The 20110-nt window shown below is 40.3% G+C and overlaps 6 protein-coding genes and 2 long non-coding RNA genes across 16 annotated transcripts; 4 read left to right on the top strand and 4 right to left on the bottom strand.

Annotated features, from left to right (window-relative positions):
- The first annotated feature begins 206 nt into the window (after positions 1-206).
- Positions 207-855, top strand: LOC108056339 (protein new-glue 3-like). The gene has a single exon (XM_017140086.3). It carries the CDS (start codon positions 243-245, stop codon positions 801-803), a length of 561 nt encoding a protein of 186 aa, XP_016995575.2. The 5' UTR covers positions 207-242; the 3' UTR covers positions 804-855.
- A 1332-nt stretch (positions 856-2187) lies between these two features.
- On the top strand, positions 2188-3709 carry LOC138913181 (uncharacterized). Of its 2 annotated transcripts, none has more exons than XR_011418833.1 (4): positions 2188-2677; positions 2733-2790; positions 2862-3016; positions 3493-3709. It is a non-coding gene; the product is annotated as an uncharacterized lncRNA (long non-coding RNA). The 2 variants fall into 2 exon arrangements; XR_011418832.1 differs by having other exon boundaries at positions 2192-2677; positions 2733-2811.
- A 482-nt stretch (positions 3710-4191) lies between these two features.
- Positions 4192-5142, bottom strand: LOC138913066 (uncharacterized). The gene is made up of 3 exons (XR_011418640.1): positions 4932-5142; positions 4687-4871; positions 4192-4472 (listed from the first exon to the last, which is right to left on the bottom strand). It is a non-coding gene; the product is annotated as an uncharacterized lncRNA (long non-coding RNA).
- Positions 5143-5302: 160 nt separating this feature from the next.
- Positions 5303-6154, bottom strand: LOC108056344 (uncharacterized). The gene is made up of 3 exons (XM_017140093.3): positions 5932-6154; positions 5750-5872; positions 5303-5607 (listed from the first exon to the last, which is right to left on the bottom strand). The coding sequence occupies exons 1-3, from the start codon at positions 6076-6078 to the stop codon at positions 5401-5403; spliced, it is 477 nt and encodes a 158-aa protein (XP_016995582.1). The 5' UTR covers positions 6079-6154; the 3' UTR covers positions 5303-5400.
- Positions 6155-6356: 202 nt separating this feature from the next.
- emei (transmembrane protein 161-like emei) lies at positions 6357-9432 on the top strand. The gene is made up of 7 exons (XM_017140099.3): positions 6357-6520; positions 6718-7092; positions 7849-8144; positions 8205-8462; positions 8524-8698; positions 8763-9026; positions 9082-9432. The coding sequence occupies exons 1-7, from the start codon at positions 6518-6520 to the stop codon at positions 9199-9201; spliced, it is 1491 nt and encodes a 496-aa protein (XP_016995588.1). The 5' UTR covers positions 6357-6517; the 3' UTR covers positions 9202-9432.
- Positions 9433-9597: 165 nt separating this feature from the next.
- Positions 9598-11093, bottom strand: Sod1 (Superoxide dismutase 1). The gene is made up of 2 exons (XM_017140108.3): positions 10933-11093; positions 9598-10165 (listed from the first exon to the last, which is right to left on the bottom strand). The coding sequence occupies exons 1-2, from the start codon at positions 10993-10995 to the stop codon at positions 9770-9772; spliced, it is 459 nt and encodes a 152-aa protein (XP_016995597.1). The 5' UTR covers positions 10996-11093; the 3' UTR covers positions 9598-9769.
- On the top strand, positions 10263-13184 carry LOC108056348 (kelch-like protein 40). Of its 5 annotated transcripts, XM_070214320.1 has the most exons (5): positions 10263-10539; positions 10608-10694; positions 11567-11690; positions 11751-11841; positions 11894-13184. In XM_070214320.1, exons 3-5 carry the CDS (start codon positions 11680-11682, stop codon positions 12791-12793), a joined length of 1002 nt encoding a protein of 333 aa, XP_070070421.1. In that variant the 5' UTR covers positions 10263-10539; positions 10608-10694; positions 11567-11679; the 3' UTR covers positions 12794-13184. The 5 variants fall into 5 exon arrangements, with proteins under 5 accessions (XP_070070421.1, XP_070070420.1, XP_044251972.1 ...); XM_070214319.1 differs by lacking the exon at positions 10608-10694; XM_070214321.1 differs by lacking the exons at positions 10263-10539; positions 10608-10694 and adding an exon at positions 11297-11470.
- FoxK (forkhead box K) lies at positions 13026-19956 on the bottom strand. Of its 4 annotated transcripts, none has more exons than XM_017140095.3 (9): positions 19777-19956; positions 16252-17031; positions 15435-15946; positions 15220-15317; positions 14939-15159; positions 14687-14871; positions 14530-14625; positions 14316-14406; positions 13026-14250 (listed from the first exon to the last, which is right to left on the bottom strand). In XM_017140095.3, exons 2-9 carry the CDS (start codon positions 16980-16982, stop codon positions 13896-13898), a joined length of 2289 nt encoding a protein of 762 aa, XP_016995584.2. In that variant the 5' UTR covers positions 16983-17031; positions 19777-19956; the 3' UTR covers positions 13026-13895. The 4 variants fall into 4 exon arrangements, with proteins under 4 accessions (XP_016995584.2, XP_070070418.1, XP_016995583.2 ...); XM_070214317.1 differs by lacking the exon at positions 19777-19956 and adding an exon at positions 19579-19701; XM_017140094.2 differs by lacking the exon at positions 19777-19956 and having other exon boundaries at positions 13026-14247.
- Between the last annotated feature and the right edge of the window lie 154 nt (positions 19957-20110).

Here is a 20110-nt window from a genome sequence, read left to right as displayed (position 1 = left end):
CAAAAATTATTGCCATTTTCGAAATATTCAAAAATAATGTTAATTAAAGTTGGAAAAGTTTTGTTTTTAACTAGTTATTTAAGTTAAAATAAACTTTTCCACTCTTAGAATATCAAAACAGATAAAATGATATTCCTGTTGTGTTAACACAATAGTCACAATAACGGAACAATGAGAGCATAGTCTCAAAGACTATCCAGAGGTGGGAAAACCCAAAGTAGGTTACACATTTGTCTGCAAATATGAGAAGGTCTGGAAGTGGCGTTAGCTTCAGATGTCCCAACTATAAATACGTCGGTTTATTGGATGGTAGAATCAGAATCCCAAGCCCAGCTGAAAGAGAAGTCAACATGCGATCAGTTCTTGCGCTATCTTTGGCAGTCCTGGCCACCTTAGTTGTCCTGTCATCGCAGGCATCTACGCCCGCCTCTAGCTCCACCTCCCCATCGAGCAGTTCCACCTCCCCGTCGAGCAGCTCTACCTCCCCATCAAGCAGCTCCACCTCCCCGTCGAGCAGCTCCACCTCCCCATCAAGCAGCTCCTCCTCGACATCCGACAGCGCAACCACCACGACCACCACTACCACCACCACCACTGCTGCGACCACCACCACCGAGAAGACGAAGAAGAGGCATCGCCGCAGGCACCGCAGGAGGAGGATCATCATCATCCGGGGAGGTGGAGGTGGTCGGGGAGAAAGGCGTCGCAGGGAACGCGATGACGGCGGTGACGATGGCGGTCGCGTCGTGAGGCGCATCCGTGTGCGTGAGCGCCGAGTTGGTCGCCGTTTTGCCCGCTTCTAAAGATCTTGTCCGACATGTACGATTCTCAATGAAAAATAAAGTCAGAAACTGTATTTGCAAACATACATATTTGTTTACTTCTTGGAGAGGTCCGAGTGTTCTCAAAAGGGTTCCATTTTGCAGATCCAAAAAAGATAAGATAGGCATCTGTCAGAGATAGTAAACTTCATTGTCAAATAATCTAAAGCAGGGACCGTAAATAATCATTATTTGAGATTTTTATTTTAAAAAGACTACTGTGATATTTTGTTTTAAACGTCAAAAATAACGTTATTTTTACTCTTGTCCACAAAGTATATGCATTTCAACAAATCTGGAAAGCAAATTAACTGTTATTTGTTCATGTCTATAAAGTGCATAAAAACCACTTAAATTGTTGATTAAAACTTGTAAAAACCTCAGTACACTCATAAAAAAAAATCGAAGAATTTCCTTAAAATCTAGAAAATTCTTTCTTGAATTTTTGCCAAAGGCGACCTCACCTTTGTTTCAAGAAATGGTTTTTTTGAAAGGCACCATTAAAACCAGAAAAAATATTTCTTGTTTTAAGAAATTAAATTTCTTAAAACAAGAAAGGGTTTTTTAGAAAGCCACCATAAAAACAAGAAAAAATATTTCTTAAAACAAGAAAGGCGATTCTTGTTTCAAAGGTGGTTTGTTTCTTGTTTCAAGAAATTAAATTTCTTAAAACAAGAAAGGGTTTTTTAGAAAGGCACCTTTTGAACAAGAAAAATTCTTTCTTGTTTAAATTTCCTTTCAAGAAATTTTATTTCTTGATTTAAGAAATAATATTTCTTGAAGGGAAGTTTTATATTAACACTGAAACCCTAAAAATAAAATGTAACTTGGTTTTTTCTTTTGCATATTTTATTTATTTAAATTTAAAACATTTAACACTGAACATTTAAACAATTTTAAATAACACATTTTTGACTTAAGAAAACATTATTATAACCAAATATGTAGTTGCAGGCATAAAAAATTATTTTCTTCGGCTTTCCTCATCTGGAAAAAAAGAGTTATTGGGATATCAATGATTTGTTTTTAGATAAGAATAGATGTTTTTAGATAATAGATAATAATGTAATGTTAATAATAGCCAAAATACAAACACGTTGGTCAGACGACCGAGAGAGGAGCAAGACAGGTAGAAAATGAAGAAGGAACCCTGTAGTTCTCAAGGGGGCCGGTGGCACTTTCGGGGTAGAAAAGGGATCGACCACCCAGTGGTCCCTTAAGGGTCAATAGGTGGCGTGTGTATTTTTTACAAGAGCAAAAGAGTTATCGGAGAGTGAACACTTCTATGTGAACACTTCTATATGAGTTAAAAAAATTGTAAAATGAAATTTTTGACAAGTTTATAATGATTTTAATAACGAATACAACTTTATTTTGTTTATATAAAAAACAAATTTAAAAAAAGTTAAAATAATAAAATAAAAACTTAATAATGAGATAAAATAAAATAATAAATGATAGAATTTTATTTCTTTTTATATTATTTATATTTAATAATGAGCAATTTAGCTGCAGCAATATTTTTAACAATAGCGGTGGTTCAGTAGCAAAACGTTTTCTTTCCTTCCATAACAAGCGGATTTTATTGGTGCTTAGATATATAAAATAAATATATAAGTACCTAATTTTATATACATAGAACTAAACAAAAATAATATTAGCGAATGTTTTTATTGCCATCGATTATACGATATCGGTAGTCGCAATATTAATCGTAACGGATTGCCATAACTACCAAACCCCGCTACCATCACTAACCCAACGTTTGCGCCAAATTTTGTAAACATTGTATTTAATTTGTCTTATTGTACATTTAAAGTGTTATATTTTGTTGTGATCTGAGGTGTCGTCAACAGGTGAGTAACACCATGAGTTGTGCAAGTGAAATACCTAATAATGTGTGATATTTAGCCATGAACAGCAACAGGCACATTCGTCGATTTGTTAAAGAGGAGAAGGAGAAATAGTGGTGCAAAGGACTCCTACGCAAGTATTTTTTCTTTGATATAAATATTTTAGTGAAATTTTCTTCCTTTTTAGATTAAAGCCATGAGATCGTTGTTGCTGCCAGAAGGGGGTTTAAAAAACTTGCGGAGGGTTCTCACGGATGAGTTTGTTGTGGGATTTAATGTTAAAGGCCTTTCTGGAAAAAAAAGCCGTAAACTCCTTTACATATTTCTATGGTGCACTTCACGGTAGGTTATTTTTATAACTGTATTTTTTATAATACACTTAGTTTCTTGATTCAATTTCAATCTATTTACTTAGAATGCCATCTGTCTTTAATCCTATTTCTTTCTGTCTTTTTCTGCTTTTCACTTTTAAAACATGGTTTGATGTAAACAGGCTTGTATAACAAAATCTAAAAATATGTATTTAAACCCATGCAGAGGGAATTATAATTTAGTCCAGAAGTTTGTTACGCAGTAAAGGAGACCTTTTCAAACCTATAAAGTAAATCCATTTAACCATGTCCGTCTGTCTGTCGGTTCAAGTTTCAAAAGCGTGAAATAAGTCTACATTTAACTGTTGGTTATTCTTATTTTATATTTATGCTTTTCTAGTCACAATTTTATTCCTGAAAGCTGCAAGGGTATTAAAACTTTGGCTTGCCGAAGTTAGTTTCTGTTCTCATTTTATTTTAAAACACTAAAATCTTATTTTTTTTTAGATATTGTTTCAGAATCTGGTAATGCAGAAATATTGATTCCCAAGGCAATTCAATTGCAAAAGAAACGATTTTTTAAAAATAAATCCAAATCAAATAATAACAACAATGAGGCACTCAACAAAAACGTGTCAGCAGAGGAATTTGTTCAATAAATATAAATTAAAAAAATAGAAAAATTGTCTACTTATAATACAATAAATTAATTTAACAAAAAGTATTTTTTCTTGGGAAGTTTCATAGCATTCAGCTTTTTTGGTATTGAAAACTCCAACCCCATTTCATACCCCTTTTCGCCACAAAAGGGACCGATAGGTGGTCCCATTTAATACCCCTTTTCGCCACAAAAGGGACCGATAGGTGGTCCGATAGATGGTCCGATAGGTGGCCCCTTTTGTGGCGAAAAGGGGTATAATATGGGACCACCTATCGGTCCCTTTTGTGGCGAAAGGTAATGCAGAACTTCGCCATATGACCACCGCCTAGGACATGCCGTGGTAAAAGTGGATAGAAATTTACATTGCGGGTGGTATGAACGGGAGTTAGTCCCAAGCCCCCGGTGTATGGCGATTTCGCTAGTTCGGGACCAGTCCCGGCGAACTACAGGGAAGGGTTGAAAATCGAATTTCAGAGAGAGAGAGGCACGGGAGAGACACGTACATACATACATATATATTTACATACAGTCCTTTGCGCGAAGGGAGACCGAATGTAAGCAGGGCAGATCGTGTCAGTTTTAAGAAGGAGAAGAGAGAAACGTCGCGACGCGTAGGTCAAGCGAGCGAGAGAGAGGAGCAGAATATGAAAGGGTTGAAAATCGGGTTTCAGATCGGGTGAGCCGCGTACATGCATAGATATTTACATGCATACATAAGTATGTCAAACAAATACAACATATTTTTCTTACCTTAGAATGTTTTAAAACAAAATTACAGCTTCGCTAAACAAATTATTTGGCTGATGCAACTGCAGGTATTTTCACTCTGAAAAATAAATAAAATGCGAGTAATAAGATAAAGTTATTATAGAACTCTACACCCACAGATTTATATACAAATGTATGTATGTACGTAGCTCTTAGCTAAAAAACCATTCAACTAAATTGGTATACGCTTGGTAAAGAGATTTGAAATTTATCCTTTAATTACATACATACAATTGTACGCCCGCTATACAAAAAATTATATATTTACATACCTTTGAATATTTGGAAAAAGGCTTAACCTCTTATCCGCTTGAAAATCACGTCCATCACTCACGAATTTTTTTCACAACTGACGCTCGGGGGATCAGAGAAGTCGGTAGCCGGGTAGGCCCTTCGTCCCACTTCGTTTTTCTTGTCGTTAACATTCGGCAGCCGAAGGAAGTCAATGGCTACTTTCCTATATTCTACGGTCATTTCATTCATATATTCAAAGGTGATTTTGTCCTAAAATACGTACAAAAATGTTTTGGCTGCGACGGCAAAACAGACATATGAGATTTTCATTTTTCTATTTTTAAGAAAAATTCTTTCTTGAATTTTTTCCATCAAGAAAGGTTTTCTGTATTCAAAGGCCAATTTTCTAATAACAAGAAATTTTTTTTCTATTTTCAAAGGTAGGCCGATTCAATGGCGAGATTTCCAAAATTTAGAAATTAATTTTTATGAGTGTAGGCCTTTTAAAATAAAAATCTCAAATAATGATTATTAACGGTCCCTGATCTAAAGTCTTTGAGAGTCAAAGCTAACTATTTTCCCAATCAAATATTAGAAGGAATCCAAAATGTTTATAATCTTTTAAAGATATCCCTTACACCAAACAAGGATACCTACAATAAAAAAAGATTTTTTAATGCTTCTGATTTAATAAATGGGTTAATTCTTTGAAGTGTTGATTTGATACAAATTTCTGGCCAATGTTTTGGGTTCTAGAATGGGGGCTTATCGATGCCACACTCGTCTGGTTTCTTGAAGACTAAGGCATAAGTGAGGACGGGATGGACATTGCTGTCCTCGGAGGCTGTTGAGAGGAGGGAGTGTGTCGAAGGACTTTCCATGAAGATCATCTCAGCATCAAACTGACTCCAGCGACCACGTGCTAATTGATCCTTAACGTACTTCAGCTGGGTGTTTATCTACGGAAAATGGGGGTGTTAATAATAAATGTTGTTTCCCATTACACTTTAGAATAGATACAGTTTTAGCCCCTGTTTAAATATTTTTAAAGGCTTTACATGAAACTGATCTAAATTTCATTAGTTAATAGGTTAACTTTACCATAGGCACCAGCAAAGGATTCTGTCCGCAGTTGAATAATTCCGCCACAAACTTGCGGAGATCATCTGGCTTTGGCTTTGCGTTAAGGGCCTGCTGTAGGATTACGCGAATTATGGCACGTATCTGAAGAACCCAGATAAAAAGAAAGTTAGCAATGAAAAAACAGAATCAAATATCATTACCTCTGGATGTTTACAGAGATATTCCCAGTTTCCCAGGCGAAGCTGCTTTTGGATGCGCGATATGGAGCTATAGTGCTTGATATCCCGCGAATTCCATTTTCCGAGATCCCAGATCTTGGTAAAGTTAGCCTGATTACCTTTCGACATTTTTCGGTTTTTGGTTAGTAAGCTAGATTTTACAGGAATTTAGTATTAACTATTTAATTTACCATACGAAATAAAAATCAGAGGGAGGTTGATTTATGGGTCAATTTAAAAATTACTGAATTCTCGGTGAAAAAGAATTATTTTTCTTGGAGTACTGGTGTAAATTTGAATTAAATTTAAGAAATCTCTTCAAATTTCTTCCTAAACATTTTTCAAATTACAATTTGCCGCCAATTTGTTTCGCAAAAAGTTTTCCACACTTTCGTTTGTCGTCTTGCGGCTACCAACAAACGGTCACACTGAGCCCACAAAAGAAAATTTTTGGACGAAAACTGTTAGAGATTTCCGCTTTCAATTAACAATGATGAATTAATTAGCGCTGGAATTAGCACGAGCTTCAACTTCAGAAACTTTCACGGGTCCAAGGCAAGAGGAAGCGATGGTGAGTTCAGTGAAGTCGACGGAAAAGGCCATATTTTTGGGTTGGAAAACTGGGCAGCCGAACCGGCTTGCCCGGAAAAATGAGGAATCCGTCGTAATAATGGACCAAAAATAGACCGGAGCGCAGTGGCCCAAAAATAGCCACGACACATGTGCTGCAAAAACTGATGTCTCTTCTCCTTTATACCCTTTTTGCAGGCTGTGCTGGGCGCCCAATTGGTCATCACCCTGGTGATGGTCAGCGTCATCCAGAAGCTGAGTCCCCACTACTCCTTCGCCAAGTGGCTGCTCTGCCGCACTGGCCTCCACCGCTACCTGCATCCCACCGACGACGAGCTGCGATCCCGCGGCGGAGTGCCCAAGGAGAAGCCACCGAAGGGCGGGCGAAACAAGCAGGCGAATGGCTCCGGAACCGGAGCATCTGGTCAGTTCCACATACCGCGCAGCATCGAGGTGGAGCTGCTGACGTCACCGGTCCTGGAGAGCGACGTCATCCACCTGCGATACTTCACCGAATACCAGTGGCTGCTGGACTTCAGCGTCTACACTGGCATCGTCTACGTGGTCTCTGAGGTGGGCAAAGTATTACTTTATTACTCGGAAATCTAATTCGCAATATAGGGGTTAGAGAAACTTCTAATGGAGTGATTTATTATTGCTTTATAATCTGTAGAGATTTTCATACTCATCCTCAGATAAAAAAACGGAAAAATATGCCGCTGATATTGTTTCATATCAATTTTTCCATATCAAAATGGTATGATTTCATATCAACATATCAAAATCATATAGTCGAAAATATCATTTTGACATGAACACAGAACGGACCAAAAATTTTTATGAATTTTTCCATATCAAAATGGTATGATTTCATATGAACATGGTACAAAATCATATAGTCGAAAATATCGTTTTGATATGAACACAGAACGGGCCAAAATTGAAATGAAAAAATACTAATTTTGGTCTTTTTTTCTCTGTGTACTTTATGAGTGATTTAAATATATTCAAAGGATTAGGATATAAAGAATCTGTATTACAGATACAGTTCCATTCAGACTTTCACATATATTTAGGGCTGTTTTCTCGTCCGCCTGGGAAATATAAAGTAGGGTTAAATCTCTGATTTCCCATACGATTTCAAGGTTATAACCCTACTTTAAATTTAACAAACGGACGAGAAAACGGCCCTTAGAGTACAAGATCATACAAACTTAGTAAGAATTAGTGTAAAATATATTTTTTATAGCATTCTAGATAGCCAGACAGTTCTTTCTCCCAAAAAAATAAACTTCGAATAATGTTAACTTTTGTTATTACCACCCACAGCTCTTCCACTTCTACTACCCGCTGCGTCAGGAGATCAACCTTAGCATGGTCTGGTGCCTGCTGGTCATCTTCTTTGCCCTGAAGCTGCTCTCCTCGCTCACGGTGCTCTACTTTCAAAGCGAGGAGTCAATTGGCGAGCGATCGATGGTGATTGTGGCCTGCCTGGTCTATCTGCTGGTGGCCATGATCGTGCTGATCGTGGACGAGCGCATCCTGGAAACGGGGCTGGAGGATGCCTATGCCAGCTTTAATGCCAGTGCTTCCAAGTTCCTCACCGAGCAGGGCCTGCCATCGTCGTAAGTGGGTCAGTTCTTTTGCACCGTGTTGTTTGCTAAGTTTTCCTTAATTTTTTTTAGTGGTCCCGCCTCTAAGATCGTGGTCAAGTTCTTTTTGGCCATGGGTTGCGGCCTGCTAGGCTCGCTGTTCACCTTTCCCGGCCTGCGAATGGCCAAGATGCACTGGGATTCGCTGAAGTACTGCCGTGGTAATCGGCTGCTGCAAGTACTCCTTAATCTCAGCTTTGTGCTGCCCTTCATCCTGGTCATCCTTTGGATACGACCCATTAGCCGGGACTACCTGACGGTGCGCGTATTCCAGGGAATGCAACAGCCACTGTAAGTTAAATAATGCCTATTTTATGTTTACAATTCTAAGTATTACCTTTACTTTCTGTAGATTGAAGCCGCATGTCTTTGAGACCCTTCGCCTGCTGCTGGTGATCCTTGTGGTGGTGGTCCGCTTCGCCCTGATGCCCATATATCTGCAATCGTACCTGAATCTGGCCCACGACAAGATCCTAGATCTGCGCAAGGAGGCCGGTCGGATCACCAATGTGGAGTTTAAGCAGAAGGTGAGGCTCAAGTCTTTTACATAAATGATTATTAAGAAATAACATCGTATTTTCTCTCCTTCAGATCTCGTCGATCTTCTATTATCTGTGTGTTGTGACCCTGCAGTTTGCTGCACCCCTGATCCTCTGCCTTTATCTTACGCTCATGTACAAGAGTCTGGGCGGCTTCAGTTGGGCGGGCATTTTCCGGGAAAGCGGCGTCCTGCAGCACGAGTGTGCCGCTGGCGAAGTGGAACCAGTTGGAGGTGCGGTGTCCCAAGGAGATGGTGATTTCAATATCCTGGAGTCGGCGCAATCGCTGCAGGCTTCCTTCAGCAGCTTGAAAAATGTAAGAACTCATCTTCCGCCAGTTAAAACTGTTCCTAACCATACGTTCTTTTCAGGTGTTCTCCACGGAGGTGTACAAGGGTTTCCTGGGCTTTGCCACCTGGTGGAGCTACTTCACCCTGTTCGCCACTTCATCCCTTGGCATCGTTTACCAGTCATATTTCAACAAGACCTAAGACCATTTATTTATACACCTGGAATCCTTATAGTAGTAGGACTTTGTTCTTTTGTAGTCAATTTGTATCGCACATGCAGTCAATATTGTTTTCTACTCATCTGGCGAACGCCTTGGCTCTCACCATGTTTTGTAAATAATACTACTTTACTCATTGTTTATAAAGTGTGTAATAAAGACTTTTAACCAAGCTGCCATGATAGTAACCAAAATAAAGATAATCTAAAACTGAGATATGTTATCAAAACATTCAACAAATGAGTACCTCATCGTGATTTTTGTCAATTTCAATTTAATGGGATATAATCCTTTACGTTCATTTCATATTTATGGGGCCTACAATGAAAAATAACTGAAAATTATATTGAATCCATTTTTAAAGAAACACACATTGCTCTTTGGTTATAGGCCAATTTGAAAACACCGATTTATTGAACCTTTAAGGTTGCGTATTAACCTAACAGACCACAGGCTATGTATATTTAGAAGTATATCGTTTGCATATTTCCAGCAGGTAGTGCTAAATAGAGTAGTTCAGCACAGGGGCCGACTTCGGAATAGATTATCGCTTAGATCTTGGCAATGCCGATGACGCCGCAGCCAATTCGGGCGCCAGCGTTGCCCGTGGACTTGCTCAGCTCGTGGCCACCCTTGCCGAGATCATCGGCATCGGCGTGGACCACCACGGTGCGGCCGATGATGCTGTCGGCGCCGAAAAGCGTGATCTTGGAGTCGGTGATGCTGACCTTGGTGGGGCAGTCGCCGGTGGCCTCAATGTTGCCCAGGTCGCCCAGGTGACGGTTCTCGTCGGTGGGAGCGCCGTGCTCCTTGCCCTTGGGATTGAAGTGGGGTCCGGACGACATGCAGCCGTTGGTGTTGTCCCCGAACTCGTGCACGTGGAAGCCGTGCAGGCCCTTGGCCAGACCGCAAACCTCTCCGGTGACCGTCACGGGAGTATCGCTGCTCTGTGGAAGGGAAAAAGGGCAATTAGTACAAGGCTCAAGATAATACTGCCCCTCCCGATAAGGCAAAAGTTGTGTTGAATTATGAAATGTCTTGACCCCCATTGATAACTAAAAACTAGTGGGGCTATCTCGATTGAGTTGATAAGAAGCTAAGTCATTATGGGGATAGATTATTTAGTTTTAGTGATAATTGTTAAGTGATCCCATTAACTTGTATTCTAGAAAGTTCTACAAATTAATTTTGACACCTTAAACTGACATTTTAAGTCCACACTTTAAAAATCAAGAACAATCGTGAAAAGTTAGGCCTACAACTTTAGAAAAAAATTTAAACAATAAAAGTAGTTTTTCCTATATAAACTAATACTCTACAGGTCCTGAACAAATACTATTAAAAACATAAACTTTTTAATATTCTACGTTATCGCATACATATTTGCAGTGATTTTCTAATAGCGGTGCTATTCACCGTTACATGGACCTGTGAACCTATCCCAGTATCTTAAATGCTATTCTTTTGACCTCAGCTGTAGGTACTTGAGCGCACACATGTGCGCATCGTTGTTGGACTTATATAATTGTGCATTTGTTAGGTGACTATGCAAAATCGCAATCGGACTTAAATGATAGGCTCCAAAGAATTTAAAGTAGCTTGAGAAAAATGGAAGAGGGGCTCCTCGGGGCATGCCGGCAATTTGACCTTTAGAACTACTGTATTTTCTGGCTCTTTCCTGCAAGGAATACCCAAAACTATAATGGATTCTTACCTGCTGCTCAAAGAACACCGTGCCCTTGGCATCGCCATTAATTACGCAGACAGCTTTAACCATTTTTTCAGCAATTGATTATTTATCAAACGAAAAAACTTGCAAACTTCTTTCAGGTATCTCGTAAAGTGTGACCGTCGCAGGGCAGTTTAGAAATTCCAATAAACCTGGGCGTGAGGTGAATATGTGATCGTTCACTAATGCTGTGTTTATGCACTGCCCAAATTTATATTCCCTAAACTCTTGAATTGCTGAAAATAAAGTTTTTTTTTTCATAAAGTTTACGAAACTTAACACATGTTAAACAGGTGATAAAAATCTAATCAAAATTTCACAATTCCGCAACTTAACATTCTAGGGAGTACCCATATAAAATTGTTAGTACGTTTAGAAAAACTAAAGCAGAACAGCTGTTGGGATGCTGAATTGGACGCATCCGAAACTGAAAGCAGATAGTGGAAACCGGTCCTTACAAGATACAATTTTATCAGCTGTTTGGCGAACCTGTGGTTCATTGTCAAGCTTCCAAACTATTTAAGTAAATGCGGTGAATTCAATTTGCTTAAATTTAGCGAAACGTCTATATGTATTATCAAGTTAAGTGAAGCGTGTTCCTCTTCTTGTTAATCCACAGACTTTAAATCAAATAACTTATCAAGTATTGAAGACTCTTTAACCGGTTAAAGATCCAAGCTGAATACAATTGCGCATATTTAATCCGAGTTCTTCTCAAGTAATACCGCAACTATGGAGTCTTGGTAAGGAATACAGCAATAACAATGTAAGAAATGCAAGCTTATCTGCAATTATTTACAAAGGCTGGCCCATTCTTATAAGCAACTTTTGGAGGAGGACGACTTTACCGATTGTTGTGTAGTTGTCGGGACGCGCCGGTTTCCTTGCCACAAGGTAGGTGGTAATACTAGTTGATCCAAGCTTTAAAAATAATAATCTTTTTCAGGTTATACTGGGTGTGGCCTCGGAGTTCTTCAAGCGCACCTTTCAGCCCGGTTTCGCTGAGGCAAAAACTGGGGATGTGACCCTAACCGATGTCACGGAGGACATATTCGAAAAGTTTCGTCTGTATGCTTACTCCTATGACAGGACATTGCTCAATAGCTACAGCAATCAGGATATGATCACGCTGAAGGAGTGCGCCAATATGTGGATTTCCGAACCGCTGAAGAAGGCGTGCGAGGAGATCTTCAGGGAAAGATTGCCCAGGATGGAATACTCCGACTTGCTGCTCTACTTTGAGCATGCGCATCATATACACGACACTAAACTCATCCGTGAGATTTCCTCTAATCTGAAACGCAACATTTCGTGCAATACAATCCCAGAAACTCTTTATGAACTGGGTTCGGATGTTTTCAGAGAGTTTTTGAAGGTCATAGAGAACTCTTCGACAGAGAAAACGCGCTATGACATAATTGAGAAGTATGTGGCCATTCACGGCTTTGTTCTTAACCAAAGCGATCTTAATAAGTGGGAGTTCCACGGACTCGCCAATCCGAACGATAAAATCCCGGACACAGTGTTTCGGTTCGGAGAACTCTCAATCAACGACGATAAAAAAACGGACGAATACGCTAACCCAAATCCTTTCAAGGTCGAGAAACTTAACTTTTCCGACCCAAACTCGATATGCTTGGACCCCAGGTCTAAAAAGGTCAATAGCGAGTATGTCAAGACCGTATTGAGCCTTATCGACTATACCAAAATGACAGCTAAAGAGTTCTTCGAGGGGCCTGGAAAATCCAAAATGATGACCTTTGAGGAGAAGTTCAATTTTATGTATAAAATAGCTACAGAAGGGACACCTGTTATTCGAAGTCTTTTCGCACTCCCTATAAACTAAGCTTTATAATAATTAAAAGTTTGTATTCCTACGTAGTATACCTGTCTATCCATAAACTGAGCCAAATCATTTTTGTTTAACACTTCTATACTTGCTTATAAACGTTCAAATAAACAAATGGTCAATTTGTTAAAGGTAACAAATAAAAAGATGACACTATATAACAATGACGCTCCTTATGACCGCATTCAAGCTCTGTGGTTTATCATGGATAAATTGAAACAAGAAAATGTACATTTGATTTTTGTTTTTTAATACACAATTTGTCCAAACACTTAAATGGGATTTTCTTCATTAATAAGAAATAATGTGCTATCATTTCAATCTTTATATATCGTTATTGTATCCGTAAATTTGTAGATATTACTTATTAAATTTCATCATTTTTGTTTTTGTTTGTATTTTAATGTTTGTATATATATAGATATATATATTATATTTAAATCGATATAGGTATGTAGATAGGTAATATTATTCATTCGCCTGTTTGTTTGTTACTTGTGTGGTTGGTTGCTTGTTACTTAATTCTTTCCCAATTTTCTCACGCTTCTCGCACAATTCGGTCACATAGCTATAACATCTTAAACATCATAATCATCAATCATTACAATAATCAATCGCATATATCTAGATAATTTTGCTTTGTTTGCTGCTTTACCTCGCTTTAAACTTAATTTTTATTATATTACTTAGAGAGTAGCGTCATCGAGCATATTGAATTCGTCAGATCTAAGGGATTAAGTCGTAACTTCGAATCGGGTATCGAATTTCGAAAGGTGTGCATGTAGTTGCCGCCGTTGAACGGTTGTTGGGCCAACATTTCAAACACAATCTCACAGTTGCTATTTGTAAAATGTTCCATATCAATTTATACAATTTGCTTTCGTGTTGCTTTGCTTCGCGTGCCTTTTTGATTTCCTATATTGTGTGTTGGGTTCGCTTTTTGTTTTGATTGGTTTTCGGGGTGTAGGTGTAGGTAGGTTTGTGATTGGCAAATTCAATATACAAGATGGAGATACTTTTTGTTTTGCTTTCTAATCGTTTCCACCCGTGGGGCCCACTATTTGCCCTTGTTCTGCCGGTGCTTCTGGATCCGCACGCATCAGAGCACCTCGGACACGTACTTGGGTCGCTTGGCCACGGTGGCATCGGTGGCAGTGGTGACGCACTCCTCCTCGGTGGCCTCGATGTGACCACTGTAGTCGGTCGGCAACTCCTCATAGATAATCTCTGAATGCTGTTGTTGCTGCTGCTGCTGCTGCTGCTGCTGTTGTTGTGCCACCGCCTGCTGCTGATGCAGCGAATGGGACGCACCGCCGCCGCCCATCACATGGTTCCTCTTCAGAGCAATCAGAGCTCCAACTCCGCCGCCTCCGCTCGCGCCGCTTCCCTCAACGTGCGATTGTGGCGCGGCCACGCCGGAGTTTTGATTGGTTACGTAGTAAGGACTACCGCTGCTGAAGGTCAAAATGAAATTGTTATAAGGTTATATACAAGGTTAAAATGTTCACTTCGTGCTCACCTGTACTGATTGGAATTGCTCGACAGCGTCTGCTGCTGTTGCTGTTGGTGCTGCTGTTGCTGGTGTGCATTTTGAGAGTTGTAGATTATTTCTGTAAAATAATTTCAGTTGGTCAAACTAATGCAGTTAAATGTAGTGTATAAACTAATTGAATAAACTCGTAAATCTCTCTAAAGAAGAAATAAAGCTTTGCTTTTATCTTAATGCCTCTTACCGGCATCAGCGGCTCGCTGTTCCAGCGACATCCCCGGTGATCCGGGAGCCGATTGCAGCACAATATCCTGCAGCGGTGAGCTCTCGCGAGAATTATCTAAAAAGAAACAAGAATAAATGAAGGGAATACCAGGACGGGATGTTGGGCCACCACTTACCCATGTGACTGGGCGAGACGGGCGCCGAGCGGGGCATCCCGTATGGCGGACGGAAGCCCTGGCTGCTTCGCTGGCGACGCTTCTTGTAGCTGTGGTCGATCAACTTGGCGCCGCTGTCCGGATCAATGCGCCAGAAGGAGCCCTTGCCGGGCTCGTCCTGTGACCGGGCTACCTTGATGAAATACCTGCAGGGATGAGCGGAAAATGTAAAATAATTTTTCAAGATAAAATATGACATTTACAATCTCTTACCTATTCAAACTGAGATTATGACGTATGGAATTCTGCCAGCCCTTGTTCGTCTCCTTGCGGTAGTACGGATAGTGCTTGACTATAAACGAATAAATGCCCGAGAGCGTTAGCTGCTTGTCCGGTGCGGCAGAAATGGCCTGGACGATAAGCTGGGCGTAGCTATACGGCGGCTTCTCGTTGTGATTGTAGCTGGCTGTGGAGGGAGTCTGGAACAGATCCTGCTGCAAATGATAATTCTCGATAGTTTAAACATACTTCTTCGTTTAAAAAGATTTACTTACTGTGTTGTTGTTACTGTAGTTGTTGTAATTGTTGGGCTGATTCTGGATGAAACCCTGACGTGGACTAGCCGGACAACTGTTGGCAGCGCTTATTGTACCTGTGATTGCAAATAAATAAATAGAATTAGAAAACTGACTAGCCAATAAGCCAATAGATTTTAAAACATTTAAAATCTATACAAATTGTATTTAATATAGGATGAAATTCCACTTGCCAGTTGGTGACAGGTAGGGGCTCTTCTGCTCCTTCTTGGGTATGGAAATCTTGAGCGGAGAATAGATGCCGGGTCCATCGCCGGCAATTAGGTGGGCAGCTGCCCCAGCTGATGGCGCCACAACGATGTTGCCGCTACGCTGTTGCTGCTGGTGCAGAGCTGTGTGGCTGTGGAGCGGGTGGTGAGGTGCGTGCGGGAGTGGGTGGTGCGACTGTTGCTGCTGCTGTTGTTGCAGCGGCAGGTGGTGCGCTGGCTGGTGGTGAGGATGCTGCTGCTGCTGCAGCTGCTGCTGCTGTTGCTGCTGCTGGTGGTGATGCTGCAACTGCTGCTGCTGGTGAAGTTCGTCCCTCGGCGGCGGTGTTATAATAACGTGGGCACCACCACCACCACCCACTACACCACCGCTTACGACCAACGATGGCGAATGACCGGCGGCTGCATCCGATGGAGGGGCGGGCACATAACTCTCGAACTCTATGCGAATCTCCGTACTGGGAAAGCGGAAGTAGCAGCTGCAAAGGGAAAGTGAAACAAGTGGATTAGAGAGGACCTGTCTATATTTTTAAATTTATAAATATTTTGAAGAATTACTAATTTTAGTAGTGAATTGTTTTTTGGTATACCAATTTGATTATCTCTTTTCACACCTTTCATTAGATGATTTCATGGATTTAGATAGGAAAAGAGATAAAACCAATGAACACAAACGTATGTAATTCTTAAAATTTTGATTAACAAAATATAATATTTTGTTAGATAATATTCCTTCAGGTTTATAAATGCTCTGCTTTTTTGTATACTTTTTTCCTATACTTACCGCTGAGGCAGACGAAGTGGATCCACGTTGCGCCGCTGCAGGAAATCGTCCACGAAGATGCCGTTCTTGCTGAGGCACTGGACAAAGAAGGCGCGCAGCTCCACATCGTAGAGAACCTGGAAGTGCTTCCGCGAGACCAGGTTGTTCTCCGCCACATTGAAGTGGACCAGCGATGTGGAGGAGTTGCGTCCGATTACCGTCACGGCGTCCGTGATGGGCAACACCTCCTGGTTGAAGCGCAGCTCTCCATATGGCGGCGGAGATGCTGATGCGGAGGGGGTGGTGGTGCTGGCGGAGGAGGAGGATGAGGCGGTGGTGCTACTAGTGGCAGGTGGGTGGTTTGCTGAATTGTTGATCAGCTGATCGGCGCTGTTGCTGTTGTTGTTGTTGCTTGCCGCGCTGTTACTGCTGCTGCTGCTGCTGTTGTTGTTGTTGCTGCTGCTGGTATTGTTGTTATTCAGCGCCGCTGTTGCTGCTGCTGCTGCTGCCGCCGCTGCGCCATGATGCAGCTGCAACATGTCCTTGGCAATCGCAACGGTGGCGGCGTCGGCTGCACCACCGCCTGCAATGTTGGTGGGTGGGTTGTTCAGTACGGCGTGTACGGTAACAATGTTGTTGTTATTATTGTTGTTGTTGCTGCTGGCGATGCTGTGGTTGTTGTTGGTGGTGCTGCTGCTATTGCCGGTGGTGGTTGCTAGTGTTGTGGTTGTTGTTGTTGTAGTGGCGGCCATTGAAAGGTAAATCCCACTTGTCCTATGCTCGCTTACTGTTGTTGTTTGCCTGGAAGGTGGAAAAGCCATACATTTTATTTAATTTTTATTTTTAAAATATTTAATTGTAATCAGTTGTTTAATTATGAATGCATAGAAGTTCTCAAGGGTTGGTAAGATATTCAAAAATCTCAATTTAATATTAATTATTTTTTTCAGAGACGTACATATGTACATTGTACATATGCAAATGTGTATGTATGTATTTGAAGGTGCTATTCATTAAAGTTTAATGATTAAACCATTATAATATACATCCATAAGTACTTGATATTTTTAAAGGTATTCCTATTTTATTGTTAAGTAACTCCTTTTGGAAAATAAGCACAAGTGCAAAATTTGTTTATAATTAAAAAAATTTACTTCTAAAAATATTTGTTGTTGCATTTTTAAACCTATTTATAAATGTTTTTCCCGTACTCCTTTTAATTATACTACACCAACCATTACGCTTGATTAATTGAGTTTCCTGACATTACCACCTTATTATTTTCATTCTTGTATGTACATTAATTTATCGAATGCATGTGTTTTTATGCTTTTGCAGCTTACGGTCTTTTACCTATTGACTTTGCATATTAAAAACCTATTTGTTTTATTCACACACTATTTGTACGTTGAGTGCACTATTTTTTCCCCTGTTTTTCATAGCTTTTCACGCGCTTTTCGCTCTTTTTTCGTTTTGGCCCCAAGGTTTCTTCTTTTCGTCAGCCACAAATTATTTTCCAAATATACACACACATACGCTCTTCGCACACATACACACTCGCACCGTTGCTGTTTCGGTTTTTGCTTTACTCTGTTTTGCTACCGCAGCCGTACATACAATCGCACCTATGTACTTTGTACATACCTCGGTCGGCAACAAAAACAAGCGCCGATTGGAGCAACAACAATAATAATAATAATAACACAACTACTACTACTACGCGGCGGACACTACGTGAGTAAACACACACACACCTCCGTACATATGTATATGGCCGAGCGCCCGAGAGAGCGGTAAACTGCAAAGGCTCACGCTTGCGCTCTTTTCGCTTTCCCGGGAATGGAAAAATCTCCGCTCCCCAACTCCACACACAAGTCGGTATCCCCTCTCTCCAAACAGAGCTTGCGGCCAGTGTTGCCAACAGGCGATTACATGCCACAAATAGCGAATAAATCATTCAATGGGGAAAAAGCTGCATGAAAAGGGGTTATGTCCATGTGACACTGCAAGGGAAAAGGTCCCGAAAATGAAAATTTGGTAACGTTGGGCGCCAGTTGGGCATTCTTATCGAACTTTGTCGATTTGAAGGCGCGATTTTGTATACTATTTTTATGTTAGTTAAAAAGGACACCAATTGATTACATTAATTCTAAAACATTATTTGTTAATGATTGAATAAATTTGAATTACTTTAATTCAGTATAATTTTAAAAAGTTTCAGAAACTTTAATTTAAGAATAATTAATTACATATTTAAGAACTATTATTAATTGATTGACTTAAGTAAACAAATTCCGTCCAAAGGTAAACAATGGCTGTGTGCGACCTTAAAGCTATTCAATCACTTCTTTTATTCTTATGAAACACTTTACCGTGCACCTGTGCAACAAATGGATAACAATGGAATGCGCCACAAGTTCAACTTCTCGCAGGGTTTTGGCGGAAAATAAGTGCAGACAGAGGGACTTCCATGGCAACCGAAACTTTTCGCAGAACGATCTGTATCTTAAGAGTCCGTTGGGGAAAAGGGATGGGAAGGGGGGAGGGAAAAATAAGGCGACTTTTTTGTATGCGGCTATAAACGAACGTTGGCAACACTGTTCCACTCTCCGACTTGTTTGGCTCCACTTGGCACCAACACACGCACACACGCTGGAACTCGCACACTCACACACACTTGGTCGGATTGAGAACTCTCGCACTGGCAGGCCCCACATGGCTCCCCATCAATCGATCGAGCTTGCATGCATAAACATGCAAAACGAAACCAAAATAAAATTAACGAGAACAACAAAAGGCAAACAAACGCCCATACATACGGCCATATAAATAAACACACGCATACACACAGCTACATATAGATTTGGCGAGTACATACATATATGCGTGTGTGGTGGGTCACTCGTAACGGCAAACGACGGAGGAGAAGGCGAAAGAGAAGCACAATAAATAAATAAAAACACCAAAATACACACAGACACACACGCATACATGTGGCGTATTGGAAATGCGTAAAAAATGCCGCTCGTTGATTTTTCAGCTAGCAACCGACTCCACCTGCGCATACATACAGACGACGGATGTCTTGTTTGTCTCTTTGTAAACACACAAAAAGCACACTTTTCACAACGTATAGCTGCTCTTTGCTTTTCGCTCGGCGATTGCGTAAACTTGCCGCCCGCTTTTTTCCCACCTAACATCAAAATATGTACACACACTTGAGGCCACCTATACACCTATGCCTGCCCGTGTGTGCTCGGTGTGTGTGTGTGCGTTGTATGAGCGTGTTCCAAAATAAAAACTTAATATTTATTTATATGCCATTTGGCTGCTTGGTTTTCCGCTCACTCAGCTATTGATTTTTATTACTACTAATTCTCGCTCTCTCTTTAGCTGTTTATATTTTCGCCGTTGGTTATCAAACTCGAACTGTTTTTGTTGTTCTTTTTTTTCAGTCTTTTTTTGCACACAACACGTTTTTCGCTGCGTGCTTGTGTGTGTATATTATTTTTTGTTCGCCTTGTTTATTTTTATTTTTTTGCGTACCTTCTTGGAAAAAACCTTTGGCCGTTGCGATTTGATAGATCTCTCGATATGCGCGTAAACACTAGGAATTGGGCAATAATTTAAAGCCGAATTTTGCAGTTTTTCAGCTATTTTAATGCGGTTTTCCCGATTCTTATTGCTTCAGCGCGGATTTTCCGGTATTTAGATACCACCTAAAAAACCACCAATCCAAATTTAGGACATTTTGACTACACGTTTTCGCAGGGATTTTCTGGTATTTATATATCACCAAAAATACTACAAAATGAATTTTAGGAAATTTTACAGGAATTTTTAAAAGTTTTTGGCGCAAAAATATAATTAATTTGAATTA

The sequence above is a fragment of the Drosophila takahashii genome, chromosome 3L (assembly GCF_030179915.1).
Source record: "Drosophila takahashii strain IR98-3 E-12201 chromosome 3L, DtakHiC1v2, whole genome shotgun sequence".
In the NCBI taxonomy this organism is placed as follows: domain Eukaryota; kingdom Metazoa; phylum Arthropoda; class Insecta; order Diptera; family Drosophilidae; genus Drosophila; species Drosophila takahashii.
This window is presented reverse-complemented; position numbering and strand designations above follow the sequence as displayed.

Excerpts from the sequence above, each read along its gene's own strand:
- LOC108056339 (XM_017140086.3), top strand. The coding sequence starts at position 243 with ATGAGAAGGTCTGGAAGTGGCGTTAGCTTCAGATGTCCCAACTATAAA.
- LOC108056344 (XM_017140093.3), bottom strand. The coding sequence starts at position 6,078 with ATGTCGAAAGGTAATCAGGCTAACTTTACCAAGATCTGGGATCTCGGA. Across the intron at positions 5,873-5,931 it reads ATCTCTGTAAACATCCAGAG|ATACGTGCCATAATTCGCGT; the intron begins GTAATGATATTT and ends TGGGTTCTTCAG. Across the intron at positions 5,608-5,749 it reads ATCCTTTGCTGGTGCCTATG|ATAAACACCCAGCTGAAGTA; the intron begins GTAAAGTTAACC and ends CATTTTCCGTAG.
- emei (XM_017140099.3), top strand. Across the intron at positions 8,145-8,204 it reads GAGCAGGGCCTGCCATCGTC|TGGTCCCGCCTCTAAGATCG; the intron begins GTAAGTGGGTCA and ends AATTTTTTTTAG. Across the intron at positions 8,699-8,762 it reads ATGTGGAGTTTAAGCAGAAG|ATCTCGTCGATCTTCTATTA; the intron begins GTGAGGCTCAAG and ends TCTCTCCTTCAG.
- Sod1 (XM_017140108.3), bottom strand. The coding sequence starts at position 10,995 with ATGGTTAAAGCTGTCTGCGTAATTAATGGCGATGCCAAGGGCACGGTG. Across the intron at positions 10,166-10,932 it reads CGGTGTTCTTTGAGCAGCAG|AGCAGCGATACTCCCGTGAC; the intron begins GTAAGAATCCAT and ends TCCCTTCCACAG.
- LOC108056348 (XM_070214319.1), top strand. Across the intron at positions 11,842-11,893 it reads GCCGGTTTCCTTGCCACAAG|GTTATACTGGGTGTGGCCTC; the intron begins GTAGGTGGTAAT and ends AATCTTTTTCAG.
- FoxK (XM_017140095.3), bottom strand. The coding sequence starts at position 16,982 with ATGGCCGCCACTACAACAACAACAACCACAACACTAGCAACCACCACC. Across the intron at positions 15,947-16,251 it reads CCACTTCGTCTGCCTCAGCG|CTGCTACTTCCGCTTTCCCA; the intron begins GTAAGTATAGGA and ends TTCCCTTTGCAG. Across the intron at positions 15,318-15,434 it reads CCCCTACCTGTCACCAACTG|GTACAATAAGCGCTGCCAAC; the intron begins GCAAGTGGAATT and ends TTGCAATCACAG.